General features: G+C 34.1%; 2 protein-coding genes across 7 annotated transcripts in view; both read right to left on the bottom strand.

The window, feature by feature from the left end:
• Positions 1–7,150, bottom strand: part of LOC128991939 (coatomer subunit beta') — a 28,807-nt gene extending 21,657 nt beyond the window's left edge. For all 3 annotated transcript variants that reach the window (XM_054415234.1, XM_054415235.1, XM_054415236.1), the window contains exons 1-5: positions 7,037–7,150; positions 5,411–5,569; positions 4,825–5,017; positions 1,303–1,451; positions 255–453 (exon numbers count right to left, since the gene is read on the bottom strand). In XM_054415234.1, the coding sequence (XP_054271209.1) occupies positions 255–453; positions 1,303–1,451; positions 4,825–5,017; positions 5,411–5,569; positions 7,037–7,039 (703 nt within the window). In that variant the 5' untranslated portion in view covers positions 7,040–7,150. The remainder of the gene's footprint in view (positions 1–254; positions 454–1,302; positions 1,452–4,824; positions 5,018–5,410; positions 5,570–7,036) is intronic.
• A 3,508-nt stretch (positions 7,151–10,658) lies between these two features.
• Positions 10,659–27,272, bottom strand: part of LOC128991878 (E3 ubiquitin-protein ligase rnf168-like) — a 39,134-nt gene continuing 22,520 nt past the window's right edge. For 2 of the 4 annotated variants that reach the window (XM_054415128.1, XM_054415130.1), the window contains exons 5-12: positions 27,160–27,270; positions 24,393–24,446; positions 21,907–22,069; positions 20,758–20,829; positions 20,429–20,497; positions 18,801–18,926; positions 16,659–16,779; positions 10,661–11,848 (exon numbers count right to left, since the gene is read on the bottom strand). In XM_054415128.1, the coding sequence (XP_054271103.1) occupies positions 11,644–11,848; positions 16,659–16,779; positions 18,801–18,926; positions 20,429–20,497; positions 20,758–20,829; positions 21,907–22,069; positions 24,393–24,446; positions 27,160–27,270 (921 nt within the window). In that variant the 3' untranslated portion in view covers positions 10,661–11,643. Of the gene's footprint in view, positions 11,849–16,658; positions 16,780–18,800; positions 18,927–20,428; positions 20,498–20,757; positions 20,830–21,906; positions 22,070–24,392; positions 24,447–27,159; positions 27,271–27,272 lie in introns of all 4 variants that reach the window. The other 2 variants (XM_054415131.1, XM_054415129.1) reach the window with 2 other exon arrangements.

The following is a 27,272-nucleotide window of genomic DNA, read 5'->3' as shown; positions in this document are numbered from 1 at the left end:
TGTCTTTGTTATATTTAATAGTAGTGAGACCATGTTATACTATCTAGAATCTATGGCCCCTCTACAATACGAGGTCTATTGTAACATTTGTTATTTAATGACCAATAAAGATTTATTTATTTATTTATAACAATAAAGCATTGCATATTCAATTACACAAATTATGGTACTATTTAAGATTTAATTCTTCTGGGAAGTTGTGTGAGAGAAAGTAACATTAGAATCTACTTCATTCAAGATATTCCGCAACAAACCTGCAGAGATGTTTTGAGCGTGTCCCTCTAGTGTTTGAACACATGTCTTGTTCTGATAGTCCCATATCTTGACCATCCTGTCGTCTGCGCCAGAGATCAGGTAGGGTTTGTCCCCACCGTGGTAGTAGTCTACACAGTTCACCCCCTTCTCATGGCCTTCCAGGGTGAAGTTAGGGGTGGGGGATCCTAGCTGCCACACCTGCCAGACAACAATGTATCAGATTACTATAATATTAAGTAACAGCATAGATTTTTGAAGGTTTTAAATACTGTAAGTTAAGTTCATTTTTAAGGTGTGTTTTGAAGGATATCACAAAGAAACCTGCCTGTGAAAAGTCCGGGTTTATTAAAGTGTATGTAATAATTGCCTTAGGTACTATGTGGAAAAAAAACCAGCCGTATATTCCAGACTAGATTCAAGGAGCATTTACCCGGCAGCATGAACCATAATAATACAAAATCCAATCCCGCAGCACATCTTTAACACCAATCATAATTTTTTCAGATTTTAACACCAACATGAAACCTCTGCACTACCTACAGTAAGAAAGGCTGGTATATGAATGCTGAAGAAAAATACAAAATTTATCAAAGAAAGATCCAGTAGACGTTTTAAACATCCAAATTTATTATCAAATGAATTATTCTACACTCTACTAAAAATAACAACAGTGATAACAAATTACAAAGGTCCTCCTTCCAGCCAAACTGCATTCCGGACATGTCGACCGAGCAGTGTGTACCTGTAGCTATAGTTGTAGTAGAGTATATTTATTTGTATGTCTTGTCTAAATGTTTGCATTTGTCAGCAAGCCCGAATCGGCAGTCCAATATGCGTGAGTACAGACAATACAACACACAGTTCAAAAGACAAATTCATAACTTAACGTTTGTGTTCATATACTCCAGTAGGCCTAACACACAGTCGTCTAAGGAAATGTTACATATCCTTGTCACATGTTTTTACAGCAACGAAATCAAAACATTGTTGAGGTGCTGTTGGTACCTGTGCTTTTATTGTTTATATTGTTTGTTTGCGTTCTCTCACCTTTACAGTCCTGTCCAAGGACGCACTGGCCAGAGTGTTGTTGTCCTTGGTGTTGATCACAATCTGCATCACGTAGTGAGTGTGGCCCTCAAACACCTGCTGGCAAGACCACTGCTTCTCCCAGTTCCACAACTTAATCAGCATGTCATCTGGAAATTAAATTATGTTAAACTCTCCAGAACAATCTCAAAATTCAAATCAAGAATAATGGAACAAAATATGAACAATGTTATGAATGATAGCTTCACAGTAGTAGATCTTCTTTTTCTTAGGACGCTAGGCATGAGCCCAGGACTGTTTTTCACATTACTTCAGGCTAGACCAAGGCCACACTAAAAAAAAACAGGCCGTACTGCTCGTCAAGCATGACGTCATGATAGAAAATGGCAATGACGTAGGTATTTATTTATTTATTTTCCAAGGAAAGATTAAAACAAGCAGCTGATCACAAACGGCAAACATTACGTCATTGCCGTCTTCTATCGAGACGTCATGCTTGACGAGCATTACAGCCTGTTCTTTTAGTGTTGCCTAGGCTAGACCTAGGGGTTGTGGCATTAGCATTTAGATAAAATCCATTTGTGATTTGGTGGGATTTGAACATGGGACCTCAGGTACCAGAGACTCATGCTTTAACCACTAGACCAACTCGTTCCCCCACAGTAGTAGATCTACAATTTACCTCAACGTGAACATTTGAATGAATGGAGAGTTTATTCAAAGAAAAATTACCTACAGATTTAAATTACATGGTTGAATCAATACAAAATATAATACCGGTACAGAGTTATTAGCGTTTCCATAACAGAAGATACATTTTGTGTTTTAACTAGCCAAAAAAAAAAAAATATTATTCAAACTAGCAGACATAGTGCTACCTGTAAGTACATTAATTTGATGTACATATAAAATGTGTGTGCAATATAGAGATAGAAAAGAGTGAAAGAGTGAGTTAAGTGGTGGGTAGTGAGTGAGACAGTCGACAGTCCTAAGTACAAAGATCAGGCAGTACAAGGGTCGGATCAAGTGTGTTGATAGTCCACCATCCTTGTCAATTTTTAAACTGAAGAGGAGATCATTGAAACAGATTTTAAATGCATTTAAATGTGGTGCTGTAAATGTATAATGCCTGACCTCAGTTGAGGAATGGAACTGAGAGCCTAGACAAATCTGGTGTGGATAGCTTAGGTCTATTATAGTAATAGACCATTATAATAATGGTGATCAAACCAAATCTGTGGTTTAGGCTACGTATTCATGCATCAAGGCGGACGTTTCATGTTTATAGCCTACATTTTCATTAATTTTTTATTTTAGTTTGAGTGTGTGTTCATACATTTGGAATTTTTAACGTTTTTCTAAGGAAATGGACTATACTCTGGTCTTGTTACTATCTGTCTACCTTAATGTTAACCTTTTGCTAAACAGCACAATTAATTGATAGCACAATGACAAATGGCATCTGGGTCTGGAAACGATGCTTGCAGGGCTGCGTTAAGGGTCAGTGGAGCCCTTGGCAAACCCAAAAGCAGTGCCCCCATTTTTTCCTAGTACGGGCAGGCGGTGGTTGAGGGGTACCTGGTGGGCGCCCCAAAACCTTTGGCGCCCCTGGGCATACGCCCAGTCTGCCTGTTTATAAAAGTGGGCCTGGATGCTTGCAACTGAACCAGCGACCAACAGATTTTAAAGAAAAAAACTTGCCTACCCAGATATCGACAAAAAGAATAGCCCCAACTACATATATAACTTCGTCAAATTTATACTCAAACCTTAAAATGTGTTCAGTACCGGTAACTAAACTTTTTTAAATGTAGGTAAATTTAAATTGTACGGGTCAATGTCACATAATGGGTGATTTTGAAGTCCTTTGGGCACAAATGCAAGATAAAAATATTATTTTAAGTAATAATGTGTTGTTATTATTATCCAACCCCTTACCTTTCCAGCAAACATAGTTTTAGATCCTAATCATAATTTATTCAATAAGAAAAATAAGACTGTTTATCATAATTTGCCAGTCGTTCACTGTCCCCAGCCTAATGCCGTAATGTTCACTCAAATAATAAATACTTCATAACCTCACAATTTTGCAATATAATGGAACTATAAACATCGGGAGATCGTCTGCTATCAAAAACAAGCAGTATTAAAATTCTAAATACGATGGGGACTTTTTTTTTAATTGTCTAAAGACAGTCCCCAAGGTACAGCATGTCAAAGACGTTTCGACAAAATGGGTTCTAGAAGTAACGGGGCGATGCGTAATTTGGCAGCAAAACACATTCTAGTGCTTGTGATGAGTTTGCGCAGTAGCCACAGCTAAACAATTTTGTGAATTTTAAGAAGATTTTTAGAAATGAACTGATAAACAGATAAGAAATGCATAGTACCTTAATTAAGATTCAAGTCGTTCACTTTAATAACTCACAAACTTTGCAACTTACAATAAAAAGGATTGCATATTCTGAAAATGTCTCTAGGCCTAGAACCTAACCTCAAATTGGATGTCAACGCAGTAAATGTAGCTTTTCATAGACTAGATTTTAGATCAGATTTGCCAGTCGTTCACGCTCCAGTTGTTCACGTGAACGATGTTGAATATCGTGAACGATTGGCACAATACTGGCTGTACTTTAAATGTCGTTGCTCTTTTACAACTATAAGGTTTAGGGTATAATATTTTATGGTAGTCGTTCCTTCATTATAACATCAAATTCTAAACAAAATGAATCTTTCACAAATGACCAAAGAATGTTAGGCTATGTTTGTAATTTCATAAAAAAAAGATTTCATTAAAATATTGTTGAAACATTACATTTGGGTTTACATTTCTTCTAATTAATATCCATTTCTCGATGTGTTTTTCAGTAACTTACTCCAGTTATACATTGTTCAATGCCATCAATGCCAGTAGTTCACGGTCAGCGCCAGTAGTTCACGGTCAACGCCAGTAGTTCACGCTTACCAAAACACATATATTTCACTAACTGCTTATCCTATATTATGATGTTTATGTGTTTTCTGATACATGCCATACCGGCAATCATATTTCAGTACAAACAACAATTTACTGCAATTCACTGTTGAAATATTTGTCATTCATACTAAAGTTTCGTCTGCAAAGTAGAGCCAATTCATTTTAGGTTAGCTCAAATTGTTAAAATTTCCTCAAATTGAACGAAATTAAATATTTTGGTTTCGTTTATTTGAATTTTGAGGGGTATAAGTAACATTTATGATGACATTTTTAATTTAATATCATTTTTACTATTTTATTTTTGCAAATTCATCAGCGTGACCGACTGGCATTTTTTGTGTGACCTTCAAGCTAAAAATAGAGTTATAAATTAAGGTATAAAAAATTCAGCTCTGCTGATTAGTATACATTATTCCTTGGTAAATACTGATTGTAATAGGCTAGTAGTATATCGATTTTAAAAGTAAAAAAAAAATTTTTTGACTTTCCTGAAAATTCATCATTATGTGACATTGACCCGTACATGAAATGCACAAAAAACTTACCACTGCTAGTGAGAATGTAAGGTTGGGTGGGATGTACCACAATGCATCGCACGTAGTCTGAGTGTGCTTCAAAAGCGTGGGCTCTCTCTAGAGTGTTGTAGTTGAAGACTCGCACTTGCATGTCATCAGAACCGGTGACTATCCAGTTCTTGCGAGGCACAAATACTGCTGCTCGGACTGGCAAATCACACACCTGCACAGCAACAAACGTAATGTTTCAAGTTGGTTCTGTAAAGCTATCTAGACTACACATGGCCAGATTTGGAACATCACACTATCACCGATCAAACATTTCAGAAAGGGTGGTGAGTGCAAACCAAGTAGGCCTAAGAATTATTTGTCAAACAAACTTGGACTTTCCTCTGCAGTTTCTACAGTTTGTCAAGTTTTTATCACAATGATCGTTTACGTTAAATAATAATAAGACAAGAGTTTGTACTGCACCGTTAAAAAAACATAAAAAAACCAATGGTACTGTATTATGAAAAGAATTAAAAGTAATTACTTATTTTTCTTTTTAGCAATAGGCCCCTATTATCAATCAACTTATATAGACCTAGGTACTTTTTCTCAGCTTGTAACAGACCTCAAATGATTTGACGAGTTGCTGAGACTCATGGTTCCATACGTGTACATTTCCATTGTACAGTGATGCCAACATCCATGGTTCTGTTGGGTGCAAATCCACACATTTCACACGATCCGATCTTGCCGTGAGCTTCCGTTTGATATCCAACCGCAGAGGCTGAAACAGATCAAATGTTGTTAATATTTTTGTCAATATATTAATAAATATTGTTCATTTCAGAAACTGTCTTAAAAGTAACTTAAAACTTAACTAAGTAATTTGTAATCTAAACATAACAAATTGCAGACTTTCTCAAAGCACTCTACATTAAAAAGAAATTTTAATAGATCCCTAGTGAGAGATCATGCTTTGAATTAAAGTAAGATATTGCATGTAATTTAAGACTGATTTATGATAGTATTTCAATTACAGTAACTTTTAATTAACTGTAGGCTTACTGGTGTTCTAATGTAGCAATGTCTATTACAACATGTTACCTATGTTTAATGGCTGCAATAAATTCTATTGAATCTTTCATATAGGCCTACTTCCTATTACTTTTTCAGGAAGGACAAAAACACTTTATATTTATGTTTGTAAGGCGGATGTGGAATATGAACTTGTCTTTTCCCCCATCAAACTGTTTTGCGCCTCTTTGACACAAAAATGTAAACTTGTTGGCTAGATAATTTGGTGTTCCAAGATTGATGGCTGGATGAGTAATTAAAAATATTTGGTTTTTTCTGATGCCATCTAATTTCAAAATTGATTCATTAATGTAATATGGCGTGACGATCGCCTAAGTTTGAACAAAAATCTAATGCAATAGGCATAATTTTGAACACGTTGTAATTTTGTTGCCAAGGCCACAGTCTTATCATTAACCTCAGTGTTGCAGTAGTTGAAGTGTGGAAATACAAGTGATTTGACCAGCCGGAGTTTAATGTGAAACGGTAAGTAGGTGTCGTTGCAACTTTTTCAGTGTGTGAATGGCGGCAAATACTCTTTTACAAGTTTAGTATTTAGGTACTGTGTCAGTCCAGTATAATGTGCGGTTTAATGTCAAACCAAGTTTTTTTACTTTGTCTTGATAAGTTATGTCAAAGTGGTTCCGTTCACAGTGAGTTTTGGTTAATTGTTGACATCAAGTGTGCTAAGTAAAAACCGTGAGTGACCTATGATGATTGGCTTTGTTTTGTCAAGATTGTAGGACGTAAACTTAAGTGCAACCCATGATAACCACAACTACCAATGTTTAGCAATGACAGAAGGCTAAACTTAATAATCTTAGTATAACTTAGTAGGCTTCAAATTGTTATGCCTAGCCTATTGCCCCTGTGTTGACTATCGTCAGTTGATAACAGAAAAAGTAAGTTACTAAGCGATAGTAGAATCATTCTGTCCACCTTCATTAAAACTCATAATGTGTAAGGGAGCAAACTGATATTTGTTGTTTAGAATCCGGTTACCATAACCATTTTAACTTTTAGAGTAAATTAATTACAGTTGATACATTTCATCATTATTTTTTAAAGTGTTTGTAGGTTATGTTTTGAAAAAAGGAAATTTCATGATTTATTAAAAAAGGTATGATAACATTACAGGCCTACAGTAATTATTAAATAAATTAAATAAAATACTTACCATGACTAGGAGTTAATTAAATATTTTAGATGAATATCAAGTTATTGATGCAAGTTAAAAAGATAAACAATCCACGGCATCAAGCAAAAAGACAGATGACGGTGACGTGACGTACGTGGCGGCTTCAACGCAGGTGACTTGATATTTCATTGGAACACTTTATCTTTCAATCTTGATACATATATGAAAATGTAAAACATTATCACAGTCCGCGAAACAGAATTGGACCCAATCAGTTGCCAAAAGGTAAAATATATACGCTGCTTTAACATGTATAAGTTAAAATATTTACTTATATGTATATGTTAAAGATCAGCGTTTGAGATCTGTAAACTAGGTTAAATCATAGATAAAACAAAAACATACTCCTCATACTAATGTTCCAACATACTTGAGGAGTATGTTTTATCTATGGTTAAATTTAATGTAAAAAAAATCACAAAAAGGTAAAGATTCTTTTAAATACAAGAAACTGGATAGCCCTTTATTATAATCAATGCAATCTCCTATTGTAAATCAATCATTTCAATATATTTCTCTACGTCTCCAGCATGTCTGAACCTGAGGGGTAAAAATGGGTACCGGTATTCTCATTTTCGAATAGCTAAACATGAATTTTGTGATTTTCTTTTCAACCTATTTTGTAGGGCTAAAAAACTAATAATTTAGTATTTTGAAGCGTTAGTTGTACTATTGCTTAAGGAGAATATTCCAAAAATGTGTAAATTTTATTTTATTTAGGCTAACCTATTAACACATTTCAATTAAAAAAAACAAACAAAAAACACGCACACCTTATTACCATCCGGCAGCAGCAAACCTTATAAGTACTCATTAAAATTCAAATTATTTAAATCTGAAAATTTATTTTAAGGTCCCTCAAAAGAATAGTTAAGTGAAATTACAATCAGGTAAATGGAAATTCGCTTTGTCTGCAGGTTTGCTGCTGTAGGGGTATTTCTAAATTCCCATTTTTTGGGGGTCACAAATTAGTGTACACTGTAAAATACACTCCACAGTTAGGTCTAGGTCGTATAATTTCTTGTATAAGTTATAAGGTTTATAAATGGAATTTACTCCAACCTGACACAAAAAAAACTACAGCCTACAAATTGATAAATATTTTTAAAAGTTACCATCACTGATGGCATTTTCAACAATAAGAGGAGACAAAATGCCTTTAGGCTCGATGATGGTCTCAAATACTTTTTGCAAATTAATAATTTAGTTTTTTGTAGCCACAAATATGTTTATGTGCAGTTTATGTATCCACAATATGAGTTTAATCAATCACTAGCCTCAGTGGCGGATCTAGAACAATCACAAAATATTTTACCCAATATGTAAACACTACTGTATTACATGCAGTAAAAAAATATGTATGCCCGAGGTTGGGGGGGTGGGGCGGTTGCCCCCCCTCTGGATCCGCCACTGACTAGCCTATATTTTAATTAACTTATCATAAGGATTTGGAGACTATCTGTGTTGGAATGATGACTAATGGTGTAGTTCAAAAATCGCTAGCCGATGTATCTATTATACACATTTGCTGCCTTTAAATTTTACGCAAATTATGCACATTTTAATAGGCTCCAAAACTTGTTTCCAAGAAAAAACAAATTAAATGCCATAGGTACCCAGTAGGTTAATCAAGGATCAATTGAGATCAAGACGACACCTAGGTGCGACTGACCTTTTTCGTTACCATTAGCTGGTGCACTAAATCATAAGCTATACACCTATACAGTATTGTGACGATTGGTTGAGTAGTACAGCTAAAAAAGGGATGTAGCAGAGAAAATACCTAAATCTCTATCAGTGATCGTAGCTGTTCTTTCAAATTTCACCATCATGTCTTTGCATGTTTTTTGTTATTTGTCTCTTTGTACCTATAGATTCCTTGTTGTTATGTTATTTTTATTTTGATACTCCATCCATTGTTGTTACATATTACCATGTTAAATTAATCTGTTTCCAAATCACTTCTTGTATTTGCATAAGTACCTGGTTAAACTTTCACCTCATTGCTCTTGTTATGTTTGTTATTGCTATTCTTGTTATTGTTGTATAGTGCTATTTTTTCCAATCATTTCATTATTGTTACCGGTATTATATTTTTATGCAAAACAGTGCAATATGCCAACGTATATTATTGTATAATGGTGTTTCCTTATGAAATAAATAAATAAAACACTTTATTGTATTGAGTAGATAGATGGATAAGTCAAGTGCAGATACGTTGCGATATATATTATATATTTTACTCATCCATATCCAAGAAATTAGTTACGATCTAGCAAACTGTAACAAATAGCCTCAAACCACAATCGAAAATTTAAAAATTGTTTTCAGCCGAGGAGCAAACAATTTCTTAAGTTTGTAAAAGTGAATGAAGGTACTAGTTTGACTAGATAAATAATAAATTAAACACAATTCAACAACAAATTTAATACTGTATAACATATTTACAATTATTGACAATATCATGAAGTAAATACAACCATAATGTGTACACTGAGAATATGATTAGAAAAACATAAGTTTTCTATTTAATGTTGCTGGAAAATGTAAGAAGTACAAACAACTGAAGAATTGATGATAATTAGTTGTTACTATCTTTTTAAGATATGCCTACAGATTGATCAGAATCAAACATATTTATAACTTAAAAGGATTTGAGTATTTCCTGCTATCAACCCTCACAAAATACAGAATGGCTTTACTAGAAAACATCATTAAATTTAGTAAGTGGGTACTAACTAATCCATAGTATTACCAGAAGTTTTATTAATTTTTTGGAAATTTTGATTATTAATGGAGTTTTTCCTATAAAACCCACAAAAATTAGATTTTCTAGAAAAAGGCTTGGACGATTTAAGTTAAAATTTAGTATGATATATCCCTTTTTACACTCAACAAAATGGTCTAACCCGCTTATTGCTGTAAAAATTAAGGTTCAAAATAAAAGCTCAATAGCTGATTAGGCAACATACATTAAATACAATTAAGTGGAACTTCCTATCAAACCGCCTAGTTATTGTGAATGAAGTATAAATCTTCTTAACATGGTGTTTACTCAAGGGAGGTATAGATGAGCCTATGATGTCAGCTGTGGGCTTCTGATTAGCTGAGGGACGGCCTCTCAGTGGTCCAATGGATAGCGTGCCGGGCTGATAAGCTGAAGGTCCCAGGTTCAAATCCCACCGGTAGCACTAACTTTTTGTCCAATATTTTTTCATTATCAACAAGTTTGGTTAGGTTATGACAGTTTAATTTATAATTAAAACATTATCAAATTGAATTTGAGCCATTTCTAGTTTTATTTTATGAACAGAACTATTTTTTTTATCAGTAAATCTTAATTCGATTTTTTCATTATCAGCAAGTTTGGTTAGGTTATGACAGTTTAATTTTATAATAAAAAAAATCATAAAATTGAATTTGAGAAATTTATAGTTTTATTTTATGAACAGAACTATTTTTCGATTAGTAAACCTTCATTATAGCCAAGTGCTCTCTACTACAGCGCTTTTTTTCACATGGAAATTTTTAACTAATATGCCTCATTTATACCACCCGTAAGTCAGACCCTCTTAACATGTGTTATGGCTGTCCTATTTGCTTATTAAATTAAGTTTAACCAGGCCTAACTTGTTGGCTTTACTAGGAAACGGAGAACCGGCCACCTCTGGCCTTAATCAGCATATAGAAGTTTGGTTAGGTTAGATTATATAAATTAATATGGCTCCTGAATTTACGACCAGTGGCCCTACACTCGGCTTCACTGCAGACCATTCACGACTATATTCGATTTCCTTGTGACACTATTGTAGGGTTAGGATTTTTGGTTGGGAAGGGGACTGTAAACTTTATGATTGGTAAACTGGATCTTTACGACCCAGAATGCTTCACTGGTTTATCACAAAGCAGCAATGTTTTATTATTGACAAAAATAAAATAAATATCGTTGATCTTAACTATTTTACTGCTATAAAAATGAACAAAAATAATAGCTTTAACAAATATTACAAATCAACACACCAATAATAAAGAGTAAAATAAAAATATATTACTATTAAAACAATAGGAAACAACTGAAGTAATCTTGTAAATGTGTGTGTTAAATCAATAACGTATACAGTACAACATTGTACAAAGCAGTGCTATACAGTTGAGTCTAAACATCTGACACTTACGAACCGGAAGGGTTGCAAACAAAATAGTAAACTTAGCAATGGATTACCAAAATGAAAACTAAAATAAACAAAGTTAACTTTTGTTTGCCTCAAAGAAGACAAATTCGGAGAGTGTCAGACTATTCAGTGAAAACTGTATTCCCTAAGCATTTTAAATTAACAATAACAACAGGAACAATTTTAAATTAATTTAGAGAATTTCAACTAAGTACAATTTTACAGTTGATATATGGCATGTAGAATTAAATATTGAGGAGGAGAATTGGTAGATTGAATCACATCATAGTCATACAAAAAAAAAATCACTTTATAAATAAAAAAAATTTTTCAGTCTTACGTAAAAAAACTAATTTGGTAACTCCATGACAAGACAGCATCATGACGAGATATCATCATGCTAGGATGATTTGATCACTTTATCAAAAGATTGTCAAGAGTGGTTTGGCTTCTATCAAGAGAAACCTTTTTCTTCGCGTTTCCCGACGGCCTCTTCCTTTTCCGAAGATTATAGTCAGTTTTAACAGACATCTTCATTTCTTGGTCAAACTGTTTCTGAATTTTCTTTGCAAATTCTCGGTCCTCTTCTAGTTGCTTCTCTAGATTTATCGAGGTTTCTCTGAAAGTAACAAAAAAGTAATTGATGTTGTTGCAGTAGCAATACAAGGTGAGTCAAGTTAAGAGTGTTTAAAATTATGAGAAAATATAAATTCTATCCGACTCAGTACTGGTAGAAAAGCCAAGACATTCCTCACCTCCCAAAAAAACACACTTCTTTCCTAAAATCTACCTGCTCTTCCTACAGTCATTCTCCTAGAAAAATCCTTTCCCCCTAAATATTTTCCTCCTTTTGAAAACAAACTTCTCCTAGAATCACTTCTCTCATTCTATTATCAACGTTAACCTCCCAAAGTCAGTTTTTTCCTCAAAATAAACCTTATTCCATATTAAAACACATCTTTCTTCTCTTTAAGACAGAGAATTTAATATGTCTTATTTCCTAGGTCTGTGGCCATAGTTACATAACATCAACTTACCACCACCAACAAAGAACTTGAAACAAAGAGGGTAAAAAATACCCCCGCCGCAGCAAACCTGCCGACTAAGCGAATTTCCATTTGTCTGAATTGATTTTCAGTTAAATATATTTTAATAACATTAGGTTTAACGAGTACCTAGGTTTGCTGCTACAAGGAAACTAATAAAGTGTGTTTTTGAGTAAAATATTGATAGCTTAGTACAAAATAAATAAATTTGCCAAGTTTGATCAAAATATATCCATAATTAAGCAACAACATTTGACAATACTGTATTCTCCATAAGAATAACATGGGAATTTTAAATTTACAATTTTTTTAATTTTCTCCGTTACTAATAACCGAACAAAAATACTTTTATATACTAAATTATTTGTTTTTTTAAGCTCTTTAAAAAGGTCTAAAGAGAAATTGGGAAATTTTGTGTTTTGAGGGTCAAAAGTGAGAAAAACAAAATTTTACCCCATAAAACCCCCCGTAAAGCCCCGTTCCCATGGTCCGATCATGCTGGTTCGCGAACTCATTCAACAGGGTGTCCACAGAAAATTTGTCATTAATTTCCCTGACTTTCCCTGACTTTCCATGACCATTTACCATTGATTTCCATGACTCACGAACTTTACTCGGAAATTATAATATAACATACACACATAAATAATGCTGCCTGGACAAATTATTTCACAGAAAATACTGAAATATGTATTAAATTATAACAATGTTGTAATAAATTTTGCAAAAATATGATATTCAAAATAAGGAAGGAAAAAAGAAAACCCAGCCTCCTCCGTCCCCATAGCTGGCCAAGTTCTCTCTCCACTTTCTTTTTTCCTTCCTATATACTTTTTATTTTTATTTTTTTATTGAGTTTACAGGGTTTACAAAATTAGCTTAGCTTAGAAAATACTTAACTTACGACAACTCAACACATTATAACAATATTTGTATTTGTATTGACATTTGAGTTCTGTTCTAATAAATATTTATTATTGTTATTTAAGTGAAAAAACTGTACACAACCACAACAGATATAATACTAATTAAAACCAAAATAAAATGAATCTTCCAAAATTATGTAAATCTAATTAGAGTATTGTCATCTTAACAATATATTTTAAGAACCGTTATTGACAAATCAAATGATTCTTACAAGATTATGTAAATATAATTATAGTATTGTTATCTTAACAATATATTTTAAGAACCTCCATTGACAAATCAAATAATTCTTACAAGATTATGTAAATATAATTATAGTATTGTTATCTTAACAATATATTTTAAGAACCTCCGTTGACAAATCAAATAATTCTTACAAGATTAGGTAAATCTAATTAGAGTATTGTCATCTTAACAATATATTTTAATAACCTTTACTGACAAATCATATGATTCTTACATGATTATGTAAAAAATATAATTAGAGTATTCTTATCTTAACAATCTATTTTAAGAACCTCTTTTGACAAATCTTTAATGTTGTTTTTTCATAGCCTCCAACATTTGTTTCTTTTTCTCAATCTCAGCATCTTCCTTTTCTCTTTCTATTTTCAACTTTTTCCTACTTTCTTCTAGTTCCTTTAGCTCCAATTGAATCTTTCTTTTCTCTATTTTCTCTTTTTCTTCTTCACTTGTCTTTTCTTTTTTCTTATCTAGATATAACTGGTATCTTCTTCTTGAAGACCTTACTGAAGTAAGCATACTTCTGTTAATTGTTATATTTTTCACACCACCAAGATGTTTTACACTATCAATAATTATTCTTTGTGAAACAAGTGATTCTTCTAGAAGGTTTTCTACCAGTAAATTTTTGTTAATCGAAAAGCCAGATTCAACAAAAGCGTTTCCATGAGACAAAATTAGACACAGTTTCATCACTGACCACAGTTCAACATACTTCTTGTCTTCACCTAAAAGTGAATAATAAAATTCATCAAGTCCAACCTCATCAGTCTTTTCTAAAATAAAGTTATCAAATTTGTGTTTAAGATTTTCATTTTTCTGAACTTCTTCAATCAAAGAAGAAAACTGAAGTTTAGCTTTATCAGCAACTTGATCGGGAATTCTTTTACGGCTATACATGTTTTCTAACACTGTGTCAATCCGTGTTATTGCCAGATCAGGTTTGAGCAATATTGTTTTAGGGTCTAATGCAGTTAGCCCTCGAGCCAAATGACATTTCAAAGGACTTTTCTCTTTAAGTTTATTGATCATAGTTATCAGCAGAGTCCTAAAATCTTTTCTAAATGCTAATTTATCTTTCTCTGAGCTTTTAAGTTGTCTTAAGATGGTTTTTGCTGCATACCCAACACTTATTTTCTCTACTGGGACCAAATTTTCAAATAGGTGCAAATCTAGATTTATTAATTTTTGAGACGTACTTGCTTCCCTTAACTTCTCTGGCTTAACAAATCTCATCATTTCTTTTCTTACCAATTCCTCAATTGATGAAAACAGATACGGAACCATAGGCTTCTGACTTTGGAACCTTCTTAAGAATGGTTCAATATCTGATAAGATGCTCCTGAAAGCACAAAGTTTTGCCTTAAGAAAAGGGTCTTTCATGGTTTCCCTTAGGTACTGCAAGTTTTTATTTTCCTTTTCTTCAGTGTATTCTTGAATAAATTGGCTAACATGATCAAAAATTTTGATAGTTTGGTCCACACAAGGCCCATTTTCTAACCACCTTACTGAAGTAAACTTGAAAGGGAATGATTTGCTGGAAGTTATTTCAGTATATTTGGCACGTCGAGCAGGGCTACCTTTGAAAAAATTATAAAGAGATCGAAAAAACTGAAAAAGATTCCACTCACATTTGTTAACTCCCGTTTTAATAGCTCCATTCACTGTATGAAGGCTGCATATACCGATGTCTAAAATGGATTTTCCGTCCGGATTCAAGACTTGCAAGTGGCTTTCTAGTTTCTTTAAAAAACTGAGGTTAACGTTTGGTCCGTCCATACTCACTTGCAAGATATTTTGCAACGGCAAGGCTAATCCATCAATAAATGCGTCTAGTAAATGGTTAGCTGATGCCCTACCAAGAAATACACTGTTCCAATATCTTGTAGACACTCTTTGAAGGTTGACATCCCAAAATCTAACACAAAGGTCCATTTGACCTCTCTGAACAACTTTGTTTAGGGATTCGTCAAAAGACACTACATAGTCAGAACACTCTTTAATTTCCTTTTGTAACAGTTCCTGAAAATATGGTGCCAGTCCATGGTTTATTAAATAAGAAGCCTTAGTTTTTCCCATACTAAAACTCTGAGCAATTTTGCTATCTGGAAACATCCTTTTGAAAGCAGCCGAAGTATCATCACAGGAGTTAAGAGACATTTTTCCAGTGACAACTTCAAGAGCCCAAATTGCTTCCGCAGATGTTACATCATCTTCATTGACACTGAAAGTCTTTAAACTTGTTTGAGAAGTTTCTTGCTTTGAAGTTCTTACATCTGGTGTAGTTGAAGTACTCGGTACAGGATGTACATCTTCTGCTGATGTAGGTTCTGACACTTTTTTCTTAGTGAAAAAGGAGATTGTTGGCTGGGAATTTTTGGCCTGCATGTATTTTAAGTGATTAGGTCCTTTAGAATGAGAAACAACCGCATTTTTACCCATGTTACTGAGCTTGAATGACTTGCGACACACTTTACAATAAGCCGAAGTGGCATCAGCAACCACCAAATCTAACCAACCACTAAATTCCGGATATAGTTTGGCATCGAGCCACAGTTTATTAAATTTGCACTGTTTAGCAGTCATTGTTACACTTAGCATCTAGCAACTAATCAACATCCTAGAACAAACAAGAAAAATATTAATAATTTAAAATAATCCAAGCACAAATGTAAGACAATAAATTGAATTGTCGTACATTTGTGAAAAATCCTGAAAAATGCTACAATAGTCGGGGTTACGGCCGACTAGAGCATTGAAGAGTCCCCTCAAATCCATCATTGGGGATTTCCATGACTTTCCATGACTTTTTACCCATTTCCCTGACTTTCCATGACCAAAATTTTTTTCCCTGACTTTCCCTGACTTTCCCTGACTTTCCAGAATGTGGACACCCTGTTCAAGTTTATCCCGCTTTACACCTTTAAACCAAATTTCATCAAAATCGGACAAAAATTACTCAAGTTATCGCGTTCACGGACGTATATATATATATATATATAAATCTATATATATATATATATATATATATACATATATAAAAATTTGAACGAATGGTGTTTTTGGCCTCTGGGGACATCAAAATGAAAAAGTAAATTGGTCCCGGGTCTAGGTCTTACCGTGCCACCTACGGTAATAGCTACTTCCCTATAGGGAAATTCGCTAACAAGATTAGAATCCATAACAACTAAATACAACCAAGAAATTACTTACAATTCATCCAAGGAAACATTAGCAGCTAATATGTCCAGATGTGACAATGGCAAAATGTTGATTTTTGACTCGGTGCCCAGTTTTGGGATTACCACTCGGGGCCAAAGTCTCCTGCTGCCGGCTAAAACAAAAATGAAATCCAAACAAATGTTATCTAGGATTGTGTACAGATATTACCAAACTTAAATTTTTGAATTGTTTTTTCGCCGAATGGACCAATTCCGTGCTTGGTGAAAATGGTAAAAAAAACTTATATTGTAGTAATTAGCTAGGCTATAATAAATAAATAGTGGTTAGCTTCTTGATCTTTAGTGTGATAAGACATGTTCAATCGCCAAGATATCCTGTTAGGAGTTTTGACCGCTTCCCCTTAAATTTGTTAAGTACAATTCAAACTCAAAACTTCTTTATTTGTTTCATGTACAGCTATACAATAAATAGCGTCACAGCTCCTTAATCTAACTCAGTAAATTGCATTGAATTTTTCAGGATTTGTATTGACAGTTATGTAGCATCAGCATTCACATAAGTTAAATCGTACAACTCTTCAAAAGAGTAATATGCATTTCTGATTAAAAAACTTTTGAGTTCACTTTTGAACTTGTTTAGATTTTCTATATTCAATACTGTATTTCTTTTGGAATATGTTTTAAAAATACAGAACCGGCATAGGATGGTTTCTTTTTAAATAGCTCAGAATTGTGAAAAGGTAAGACTATGTTTTTATTTAATTTATGGTGTTGTAGTTATGTATATCTTCATGTGTTGTAAGATTGGCTTTATTTACTCTGACATACATCAAGGATATACAAACTATAGACTGTTAATATATTTTGGTAAATAAAATGCTCCTTTACAGATTCCTCAAACTCGAGATTTAACATGGCTCTTGTAGCTCTTTTTTGACTAATTAAAATTTCACAAAGGTTTTGTTTGGACAACCATCCACCCATAAGATATATGGGATTGCACGAGGGAATGAAAAACATTTTTTTGAACTTTTGAATTACAAAGATAATAACACAGACTCCCTCTTATCCGGACTCCGACCGAGGCCAGTCCGGATAACGGGTTTTACGGTTAAACCGACGTCCCCAAAAACTCATTAAAACAGACTGTTTACTGTGATATTCGACTTAAATTTAGGAGAGTATTGTATTTAGACACGTGATCACTGGTCTCAAATCAGTCCCACGAGAACAGTCGTTTCAGTACTGCCCACTTCCTGCTGATCTAGTCCGGTAAAACCAATGTGCTGGTAAAAATTGTCCGGTTAAAGAGATGTCCTTTCCGCCGAGTGTAGTCCGGTTAAACCGATGTCTGGTTAAACCGATGTCCGGTTGAAAGGTGTCCGGATAAGAGGGAGTCTACTGTACAATCCTTTTTAAAGGCATACATTTCTGAGTTTATTATTGCTAAAAGATGTTCTATATGCAGGTCCTAACCTAACTAGGATGGTTATCAATATACTCCCAAAAATTTGGATTCATCTGCCTTTTCTATTCTATTATTATCAATAAAAATGTTACAATCATTATTGTTTCGGTTTTGTTTTGTAGTGAAATGAATGTAATTAGTCTTCTGTGAGTTTAATATTAGACTGTTGGAAGAAAAAATCAATGAAGTTTACTTAATTCTATGAATGAATTTATTTCCATTTCCAAGCCAGTCTTTGCAGACATAATAAGATAAGAGTCATCTGTATCATTGACTATACACAGAATGCTGTGTATTAGTCAATGTCTGTATATAGTATAAGTTGATTTTTTATGTCCTAAAGTTTACTTAAATAGTATGGCATATCCCTGATGTAAATAATAAATAATAAAGGTATATCAAGTATACCTTGTGGTACCCCGTGTTTGATTGGTTGTAAAATTGATTGATATTTTATAACTTGATTTCCTTCAGTTTTTTTTCTACATATTGACTTCAATTTTGAAGGTAACTTTCAAACCAATTTAAATATGAGTTTTTGATGCCTATACTACTTTATTTTTCAACAATTTTTCAATGGGATATACTGTCAAAGGCTTTAGATGACATACACCAAAAGAATTTCACCATCATTGAAAATAACAAAAATAAAGAAAACAAAACCAATTACAGATGATTTGATAAAAAACCAAAGTCAATGTTTACCCTTGGGTGGTGTTGTTGGAGAAGTACGGATTGGTTTGAAGTGGTTCAGTTCTTGTCCGATACTATCACTTCCACTGGAACATCTGGACGTGGATGGCATTTCTTTCATCTTCTTATCTCTTGCATCTACAAAGAACAAGTCATGCACTAGATGTAACAAATAAGCTACAGAATACATACACGTTTTGTCCCTCAATACTCTATTGATTGTAATTAATTGTATTTAATTAAATTTTTGTTAATGTTAATATCTATATTTTGTCAGATTTAAGTAAAGTGGTAAATTAAAAACTTTAATATTTTAATCTGAAATGGGGACGATACAAAGGTAGATATTTTAAACCAAGTATGAATGGAGATGAGTCAAATCAAATCAAATTGTTTATTTGCATATTAGATTTGTATACAATAACATGCAACAAATATCATGCATTGTCAATATTTAAATATTTATTTACACATGAGTGTAGGATGAGTGGCATGATCTTGTAGTCTTGTTAGTGACTAAGGCCGACATGTTCCTTAGAAACAGCTGTTAATTAATAGCTCATACAGCCAATAAAAACTAATGTATGAGTTAAAATTTTTGGAAACTAAGGGAACTACAGTTTATAGTAGAATCCGAACAACATTTTTGCCTTGTAATTAATGAATTAGTCTAATTATCAGGACAGTACTGCTAAATGCTAGTACTCAAAAACGCGGACGTTAATCCACACCAGGGAGTATCCACAGTGCCTGCCAACAAATATCCACAGTTCGTCCTTTTAAGAATATGGAGATACAGTAGAACCTCTTTAATCCGAACTAATTGGGACCAGGGGTAGTTCGGACTATTGAATAGTTCAGATTACAGAACATATTGTTGTTTTTACATAACAATAGCTAAAACATGGCTAAAATTGATCAACATTAATTTGGGAAAAGTGAAAAAATGTTTTATAAAGTAAAATATAATGTTTATTTAATACAGTAGTAAACATGGTGAATAAACAGTACTGTAAATTAAATACAGTATACAATAAAGAACTGCTGTACTGTGTATAGAGAACAGCAATGAGGAGTTCGGATTAGTGGACGTTCGGATTACAGGGGTTCGGATTAAAGAGGTTCTACTGTAGGGTGAGATTAAAGGAGTCTTGTTGTCAGTAGGAGAATTACACAGGCAGATATTTATGGAAAAAGGGTGCATTCAGTGGAATAGATTTGGCAATGTTTAGATTACGTCGTTTTCTTAGTTTTCAGTTAATCAGTCAAGAAATCTAAGTATAGTTCGGCCGCTTAGAAAGCGACCTCCTCCAGCATTGGTTTAGCATTAGCGCGCAGGTCGTTTTCTAAACGGCCGAACTATAGAATCTTTTTTGTCTCAATATAACAAGAGGTCTCATGATAATAATGGAACTTTAATAATGTTTATTTATAGCTTCATGCTAGCTAGTATAGAGGTTATTGCTCCCCAAATAGGCAGAAGGTAATTAGTTTAATCATATGAAAATTCAGTAGCTTTTAGTTGAAAAATGAGTCTGACTAAAAGTCAGCCTACATTAGTCAGTAACAAAGCTACATTGACATACTTGCTGCTTTCTGAAAAAATAATGATAATGAAGATTGATTGAAAATATGTTTACCATTTGAAGGCCCAGGCAGAACAGGAGCAAAATGGCTCAACGCTTGGTTGGAAATAGAAGTTTTAGAATCTGAAAAATAAAGTTGAAGTAATAAATATTCAACTGTTAAAACAGAATAAATATTGCATCATTTGGCTAAAATATAAGTTGTTTAAGTTTATATTTCGGTAATTAAAAATTTGGCCAAGCTTAATAAAAGGAAATATTGTTCTTTTGTTTTAGATACAATCCCCTGCAACACAGTATTACTAGAACATACATTTTCTACTACTTTTGTACCAGGTAATACATTTATTTTTTATGATTTTTGTGTGACATATTTAAATTACCTGTTGAAGTAGAGGGTTCTTGGTGAAGCGATGATGTATGACTAGAACGTTTTGATGGAGGTGTTGAAGTCCCTTGAACAATGAATAAAAAAAAATTGAACGTTTGAAAACAACCTACAGTATTAAACAATCAGACAAACACTTAGGCCTACACGATAGTGACAGAATTTATTTTTCCTACAGTTACCTGCCAAAGCAGGCTTCCTTGCACTGATTATAGCACACAAAATAGCTAATTGCTGCGTTTACTTACTTTTGCCGTACTCATTTTTTGCCTTATTCCAGTATTCCGACCAAACAACTCTAAATACTTGAGCTTTTATTAGGCACGTAATACGTATACATTTAGAAATAAGTTGGCAACACTCAAATATACTATAACTACAATCAGCTGGTGAGGCGCTTCACAGTCTTTTGAATTTTGATACTATGACTTAACCTGTTGTTTTGTGTTAACTGTCAAATAAATTATAGTTGTAGGTAACAGTCATAATAAATTCTTATTTTAATACCTTTAATAATATTAATTTATGGTTTCTAAATCCATTGTAATACAGTACAGAACTGCCGCAAAGATGACAAATCAGATGTGCTCGCTCTACAAACGATGATACAAATTGCAATATGTAATATTTTTTTAGGATGAATACAAAATAACTTATTCTTATAGTTATTTTGGTGGATTATATTTTCTCTTGTAGCAGGATGTCGCAGGTTACTACATCCTGTAGAGTTTAGCGTATTGTTCCTATATCCGAGTGTGGGAGTGGAAATGTCGAGATTCCTAGAAAATGACAGTTAAACCGAACAAACAAATCTCAAAACAAGGTTGGTTAAAACAAACTTTTATATTTAACGAGCGAGGGCGGATAATCCGGTTATCGGTTAACGCGAGGTAGGTTAAGGGTTTACTGTACTGTGATTTCTACCAGAATGTAGGCCGAATGAACTTGTCTGCTATTGTGAATAAATTAATATCACTGGTCTACAATAATAATTCATATTAGGCTAAAAACATTCTTTACTTTTTTTTGCTGTTTGGAGCGTTTTAAATACCATTGGTGCTATAATAATTTATTTATAGGCGTAATAATTAAAATATAATGCAAAGTCTAGGGAGCAGTGTCTATAGTCAATGAAAACACTTACGAAACATTGAAAATATATTGTCCTTGGAAGTTGACGGAGTTGCACCCAAACAAGGCAAGCTACCGTCCTTGGAAGTGGATGGAGTATTAAGGCATTTTTCTAGACTGAAGGATTTCTGGGGAGTACAAGACCCTGAGGGAGATGACGCATCGTCCAGGAGTATCTGAAACGGATTTTTATATAAAAAGTAACTAAGCATTAATTTTGAGGTTATGTACACACCAAATGCAACAGTGTTTCTTACGTTCTCCTCTTAAACTGATGTGTCCCAAGTTCACTGAATCACCCGCTAAAATGTTCATACAAAACAATTACAAAACCAATTGCACCAAACAATTGACTTTAGTTACTCAGGTAGACATCCTGTAAACCAGCTGTTGCTAGTATTTATGCAAAAACATAGTTGATTGATTCTCCCACAGAGTGAGCCACTTATAAAAAAGTAATAATACTAATAAAGTAGTAGGCGACTACAAATACAGTTTGGTTTTCTATTAAAGTTTTTCTTACTATAACAGTTGGAGGATACGTAAAATATGCTATTGTTTACTAAATGTTACCATTGAAATGATCAAATAGTGATGTGTTGGTTGCAACTTTTATCACTTGGTTTTTGATTTTTCGGTTGTCAGTTTTCCATTATGTTCGTCAGTAGTCAAATTTGTATGAAATTAATGTGGTGAAATCTTAATAGGATTTATTTAATTGTTGTTAACAATTTGTTTGGTGTTATTGCAGTTATTTTAAAATCAATAGTTCATCCAGTGGTTTTATAACCAAACAAAAAGTAAAGCACACCAAACGATTAATCCTAAAAAAATGCAAAAAATTCCTGACACTTGCCAACACGAACCACACATGATAAACAAGCTTCAGTTTTTACAATGGGATGAGAAGTCTACTAAGTTGTGTTAGTTAGACGGTCATAGCCTATTTGAATTTGTTTTGCACTAAATGGCCAGATATAGATTTGAATTTGTGAAGTGGATGAATATTTCAACTTTAGCTACCAGTGGCATCAAAAATATAATACAAAATAAAAAATAACAAAAATTATTACAGTCGCAACTCACCCTAAGCCGGGGCCATACCACCTCTTTTGTTACCATCTGGTCGACCAGCGCTAAATGTTTTGTTTGGTTTTTTTTAGTTATGTTTTGTTACTTATTTATTAAATTTTGGCAAACTCCACAACGAGGAATATTTAATGAAGACTACTTGACATTCTTTCTACCTGATGATGTGCTCCGTTCGAAGCATGAAACAGCTGTAGTACTTCTAACAAAATACAAAGGATCGTTTCGTCAGTAACAAGGTAAATTAAACCACAATAGGTATAACAAGATTTAGAACTGTTTAGTAGTGACTTCTGTCTTTCCTTCTTCTTTGCTTTTGGAGGCAGAATCCAAAAGTCATGATCATATTCAGTTTAGTAATGTGATGAGAACTCTACTTGAAAAGTTTTAAGTCAAATGGGGTAATTAGCATGTTGAGTTCTGGACTCTATTGGTTGATAAATTTGTCCTCCTTTACGCTGCAGTTGCGAGCATGTGTTTGATGAATACTTAGGTATGCCAATTTTTCAGTAGCTATGATTTTCAAAATACCTAGTATGAGTCAACAGCAATGAATGTCAATCTCAGAGTTGCCACTATGAGTCAGCAGCGATGAATGCCAAGTACTAAGAACTCAAGTAAGAATAGATCTCAGAGTTGCCACTATGAGTCAGCAGCGATGAATGCCAAGTACTAAGAACTCAAGTAAGAATAGATCTCAGAGATGCCAATATGAGTCAGCAGCGATTAATGCCAAGTACTAAGAGCTCAAGTAAAAATAGATCTCCGAGTCGCCAATGAGTCAGCAGCGATGAATACCAAGTACTAAGAACTCAAGTAAGAATAGATCTCTGAGTTGCCATTATGAGTCAGTAGCAAAGCAATGAATGCTAAGTACTAAGAACTTAAGTAAGAATAGATCTCTGAATTGCTACTATGAGTCAGAATCAAGGTTCTCCAAGTGGCAGGACAATGAAATACATTTTTCTAGGGTAGACTAAATACTCCACTCGTCACATCACTAATTCAATTTCATTTTAATTAGGCCTTGAATCGCAGATTTTTAACCCTTCAATGGCGAGTATAGGTTGCCGACCACCACTCGCCAAAAAAGTATAAAAAAATCTACCTCAAATGGTTAAGGCTGTAGTTAGTTTGCATTAGTTTCACATCACATTACACACATCAACAATGTTTTGGCATATTTTGGATGGTTTAGTGAAAAATACTTTCCCCATCGCAGTAATTGGTGGCCCTATGTACCTGACAGCATTTTTCCAACACCCCAAATGTGTATGAGTAATAAAGAGGCAATTCTAAGAGTGACATGAATAAACATAAAACTCAGGAACAGGATGCAAAGTTTAGTCGAATGGAAACCAAAAGCCCATTTTCACCCACCACTACTTAATGCGATCTTATAAAATCTACCTTTTGTCTTCCCCGAGTCTTTCGTCCTGGAGTTTTTTGGACGCTCGCTCTTTCCTGGTGAAATATAACAAGCCTAAAATCTTGTAAGAAAAATCAACCTAAAGTGTTACTTCTCTCAACAATTTTAATTTTATTACACTAAAAATAGCTATTCAACAAAGCAATTATAATACAGGGTTGGGCAAATGTGTGGATACCCCTAGTTAACTTTTTAACGCGTTGCAATAGGAAAACCTAACTCGACACATATTTACAACATAAGAAATTGCACTTTTTCATCAAAGTTACAACTTTGCCCCAGCCCCCAAATGGGGTATTTTGGGGGCAGCCCCAAATTTTCAAATGTAAACACCTATCATGTGACCCCTCATTTTAAAGGGTTTTTTAAGAGAAATTGAATGGCGCAAACCAGAGGTCAATATCGCACGCCTAATCAAAATGGCAGCCATTTTAATTTAACATGAGCAATCATGATAAAGTCTGGACACCCCCAGTTAACTTTATAACGTGTGGCAGTGGGAAAACCAAACTTGGCACATGTTTACAACATAAAAAAATGCACTTTTTAATTTAAGTTAGAACTTGTACCCGGCCCCCAAAATGGGGTATTTTGGGGGCAGCCCCAAATTTTTAAAAGTAAACACCTATCATGTGACCCCTCATTTTAAATGGTTTCTCAAGACAAATTAAATGGCGCAAACTAGAGGTCAATATCGCACCCCTAATCAAAATGGCAGTCATTTTGGAATATCCCCTATTATTTTTTAACAGTTTATAGCAGGAAAACTGAACTCAGCATACCTTTATGAAAAAAGAGAATTCACCTTTTGGTCAGTATTAAAATATTAAATTTTTAAAGTTAACTGGGGGTGTCTAGACTTTATCATGATTGCTCATCTTAAATAATTAAAATGGCTGCCATTTTGATTAGGCGTGGGATATTGACCTCTGGTTTGCGCCATTCAATTTCCTTTGATAAACCCTTTAAAATGATGGGTCACATGATAGGTGTTTACATTTGAAAATTTGGGGCTGCCCCCAAAATACCCCATTTTGGGGGCTGGGGCAAAGTTGTAACTTTAATGAAAAAGTGCAATTTCTTATGTTGTAAATGTGTGCCAAGTTTGGTTTTCCTATTGCAACGCGTTTAAAAGTTAACTAGGGGTATCCACACATTTGCCCAACCCTGTATACAGTATGAAAGAATAGTACAAAAACTACTCGGATTTCATCAAATTTTGACATAGGCATGAAGCTTTGTTTGGTCAGTGCAATAAATTAGCCTAGATGTTAGGCCCCCAATACACGTAACAATCGGATGGCCGGCCCGGCCTGAACAGTCCACGTCGGCTGGCCGATCGGTACATGTATAGGGTCGCCGGAAGGTCCCAGGAATGCCAACAGTACAGTAGTAGAATTATTTAAGATTTACGTTAATTCTGAGGTTAGGTTAGGCACGGTCATTGACATAACCTAACTTTATTTTCTGCTCAGTCATGTTGTGCCATATGTCGAGTGTTTTGTATTGTTCAGTGGCAGTGACAATCTAAATTCATCCAATAAATTGACATCGGTTGGTGCTGTTCTGTTAAGCCACTCTTTATGCCACACCCCCCTTCTCTTCCTCCTTTTCCTTTTCTACAGTGCTGCTAAATTTGCAGCATCCGCCATCACCTCCTCCATTTGAGACGACATATCACACTACAGCACTATACACAGCAGCCGCAAAACATAAACTGACTGCACCCTTGCTGCTATACAGGGAAGATATAGATTGGCCGGCAGGTGAATCGTTGTGTGTATGTTGACCCTTCTTTCACAGGCCAGTTTGGCCTTCCGGCTCTCGCCGGCCGATCGTTACGTGTATGGAATGGAAACTCATTATTGCATATTATTTTTGCAATAACATTTTCTTCTTTACATAAACTCTTTGTTTAAATAGGGCTATCAATCACAATAAAATGTATAAGATTATTAAATTTTAGTAATAACAAGAGATAGATCTATTCCATGAACAAATGTTAGCACTTAACGAAGATGGTATAAATTGACCTTTTTGTTTTTAAAAATTGTGGCGTAAAAATTAAATATAACAAAAGTTTAAAGACAGGAAGCAAGCAATCAAATTAGTGTAGGCTATTGATTTTATGAATATTTTTTTACGTTTAGCAGCACACTTTTTAAAATGCACCTAGGACTAAAATTAATCCATCTTCTTGTATTACTGTTTAGCTACCATAGGAATATATTTGTTTGCACTTGTGTAGTCAAACTAGGCCTACCGGTCTCAAATGATCATTTAGCGTGTGAAATTATTTATAATAGTATAATCAAACTATAGTTCGGCCGCTTAGAAAGCGACCTGCTCGCTAATGCTAAACCAATGCTACAGGAGGTCGTTTTCTAAGCGGCCGAACTATACATGTATTGTTATTGTTGGATTTCAAATTTATTGAATGAAATTTGCTTCACCATCGTTCACTAGTCTTAGTCTATATATGACACTAACTTGGGTAGTTAGGCCAAGTTACAGAGCCTAACTACGTGCACAGGAGCCTAACTTTTAGTGGTTTATGACAGGATAGCAGGTTGATCTGAACGGTAAAGTCTATCCTAGATTGATGCACTAAAAAGATTTTCACTATACACAATAATTAAAATACTTCACATCACTAAGTCCTTCCAAGCCTTTTTTCCCCGCCAAATTATTCTAAAACGAGTGTTCTGTTTAATAAAGTATCTCAATAATGGTTAAATTGTTTCTTACCTTATCTACAGTATCTCCGGTGCTTGGCGCCTCTTGCGCTATTTTTTTTGCGAGCTCTTCGTCTAGGCGCTCCTGCTGTAAACGTTCTTCTATTTCCCTCCTCTCATCCTCCT

This window comes from Macrosteles quadrilineatus, unplaced genomic scaffold (genome assembly GCF_028750875.1).
Source record: "Macrosteles quadrilineatus isolate MER2022 unplaced genomic scaffold, UCM_ALF_1.0 Scaffold_4__1_contigs__length_99947679, whole genome shotgun sequence".
Lineage (NCBI taxonomy): Eukaryota > Metazoa > Arthropoda > Insecta > Hemiptera > Cicadellidae > Macrosteles > Macrosteles quadrilineatus.
Note: the sequence above shows the minus strand (reverse complement) of the source record. Positions and strands in the feature narration are given on the sequence as shown.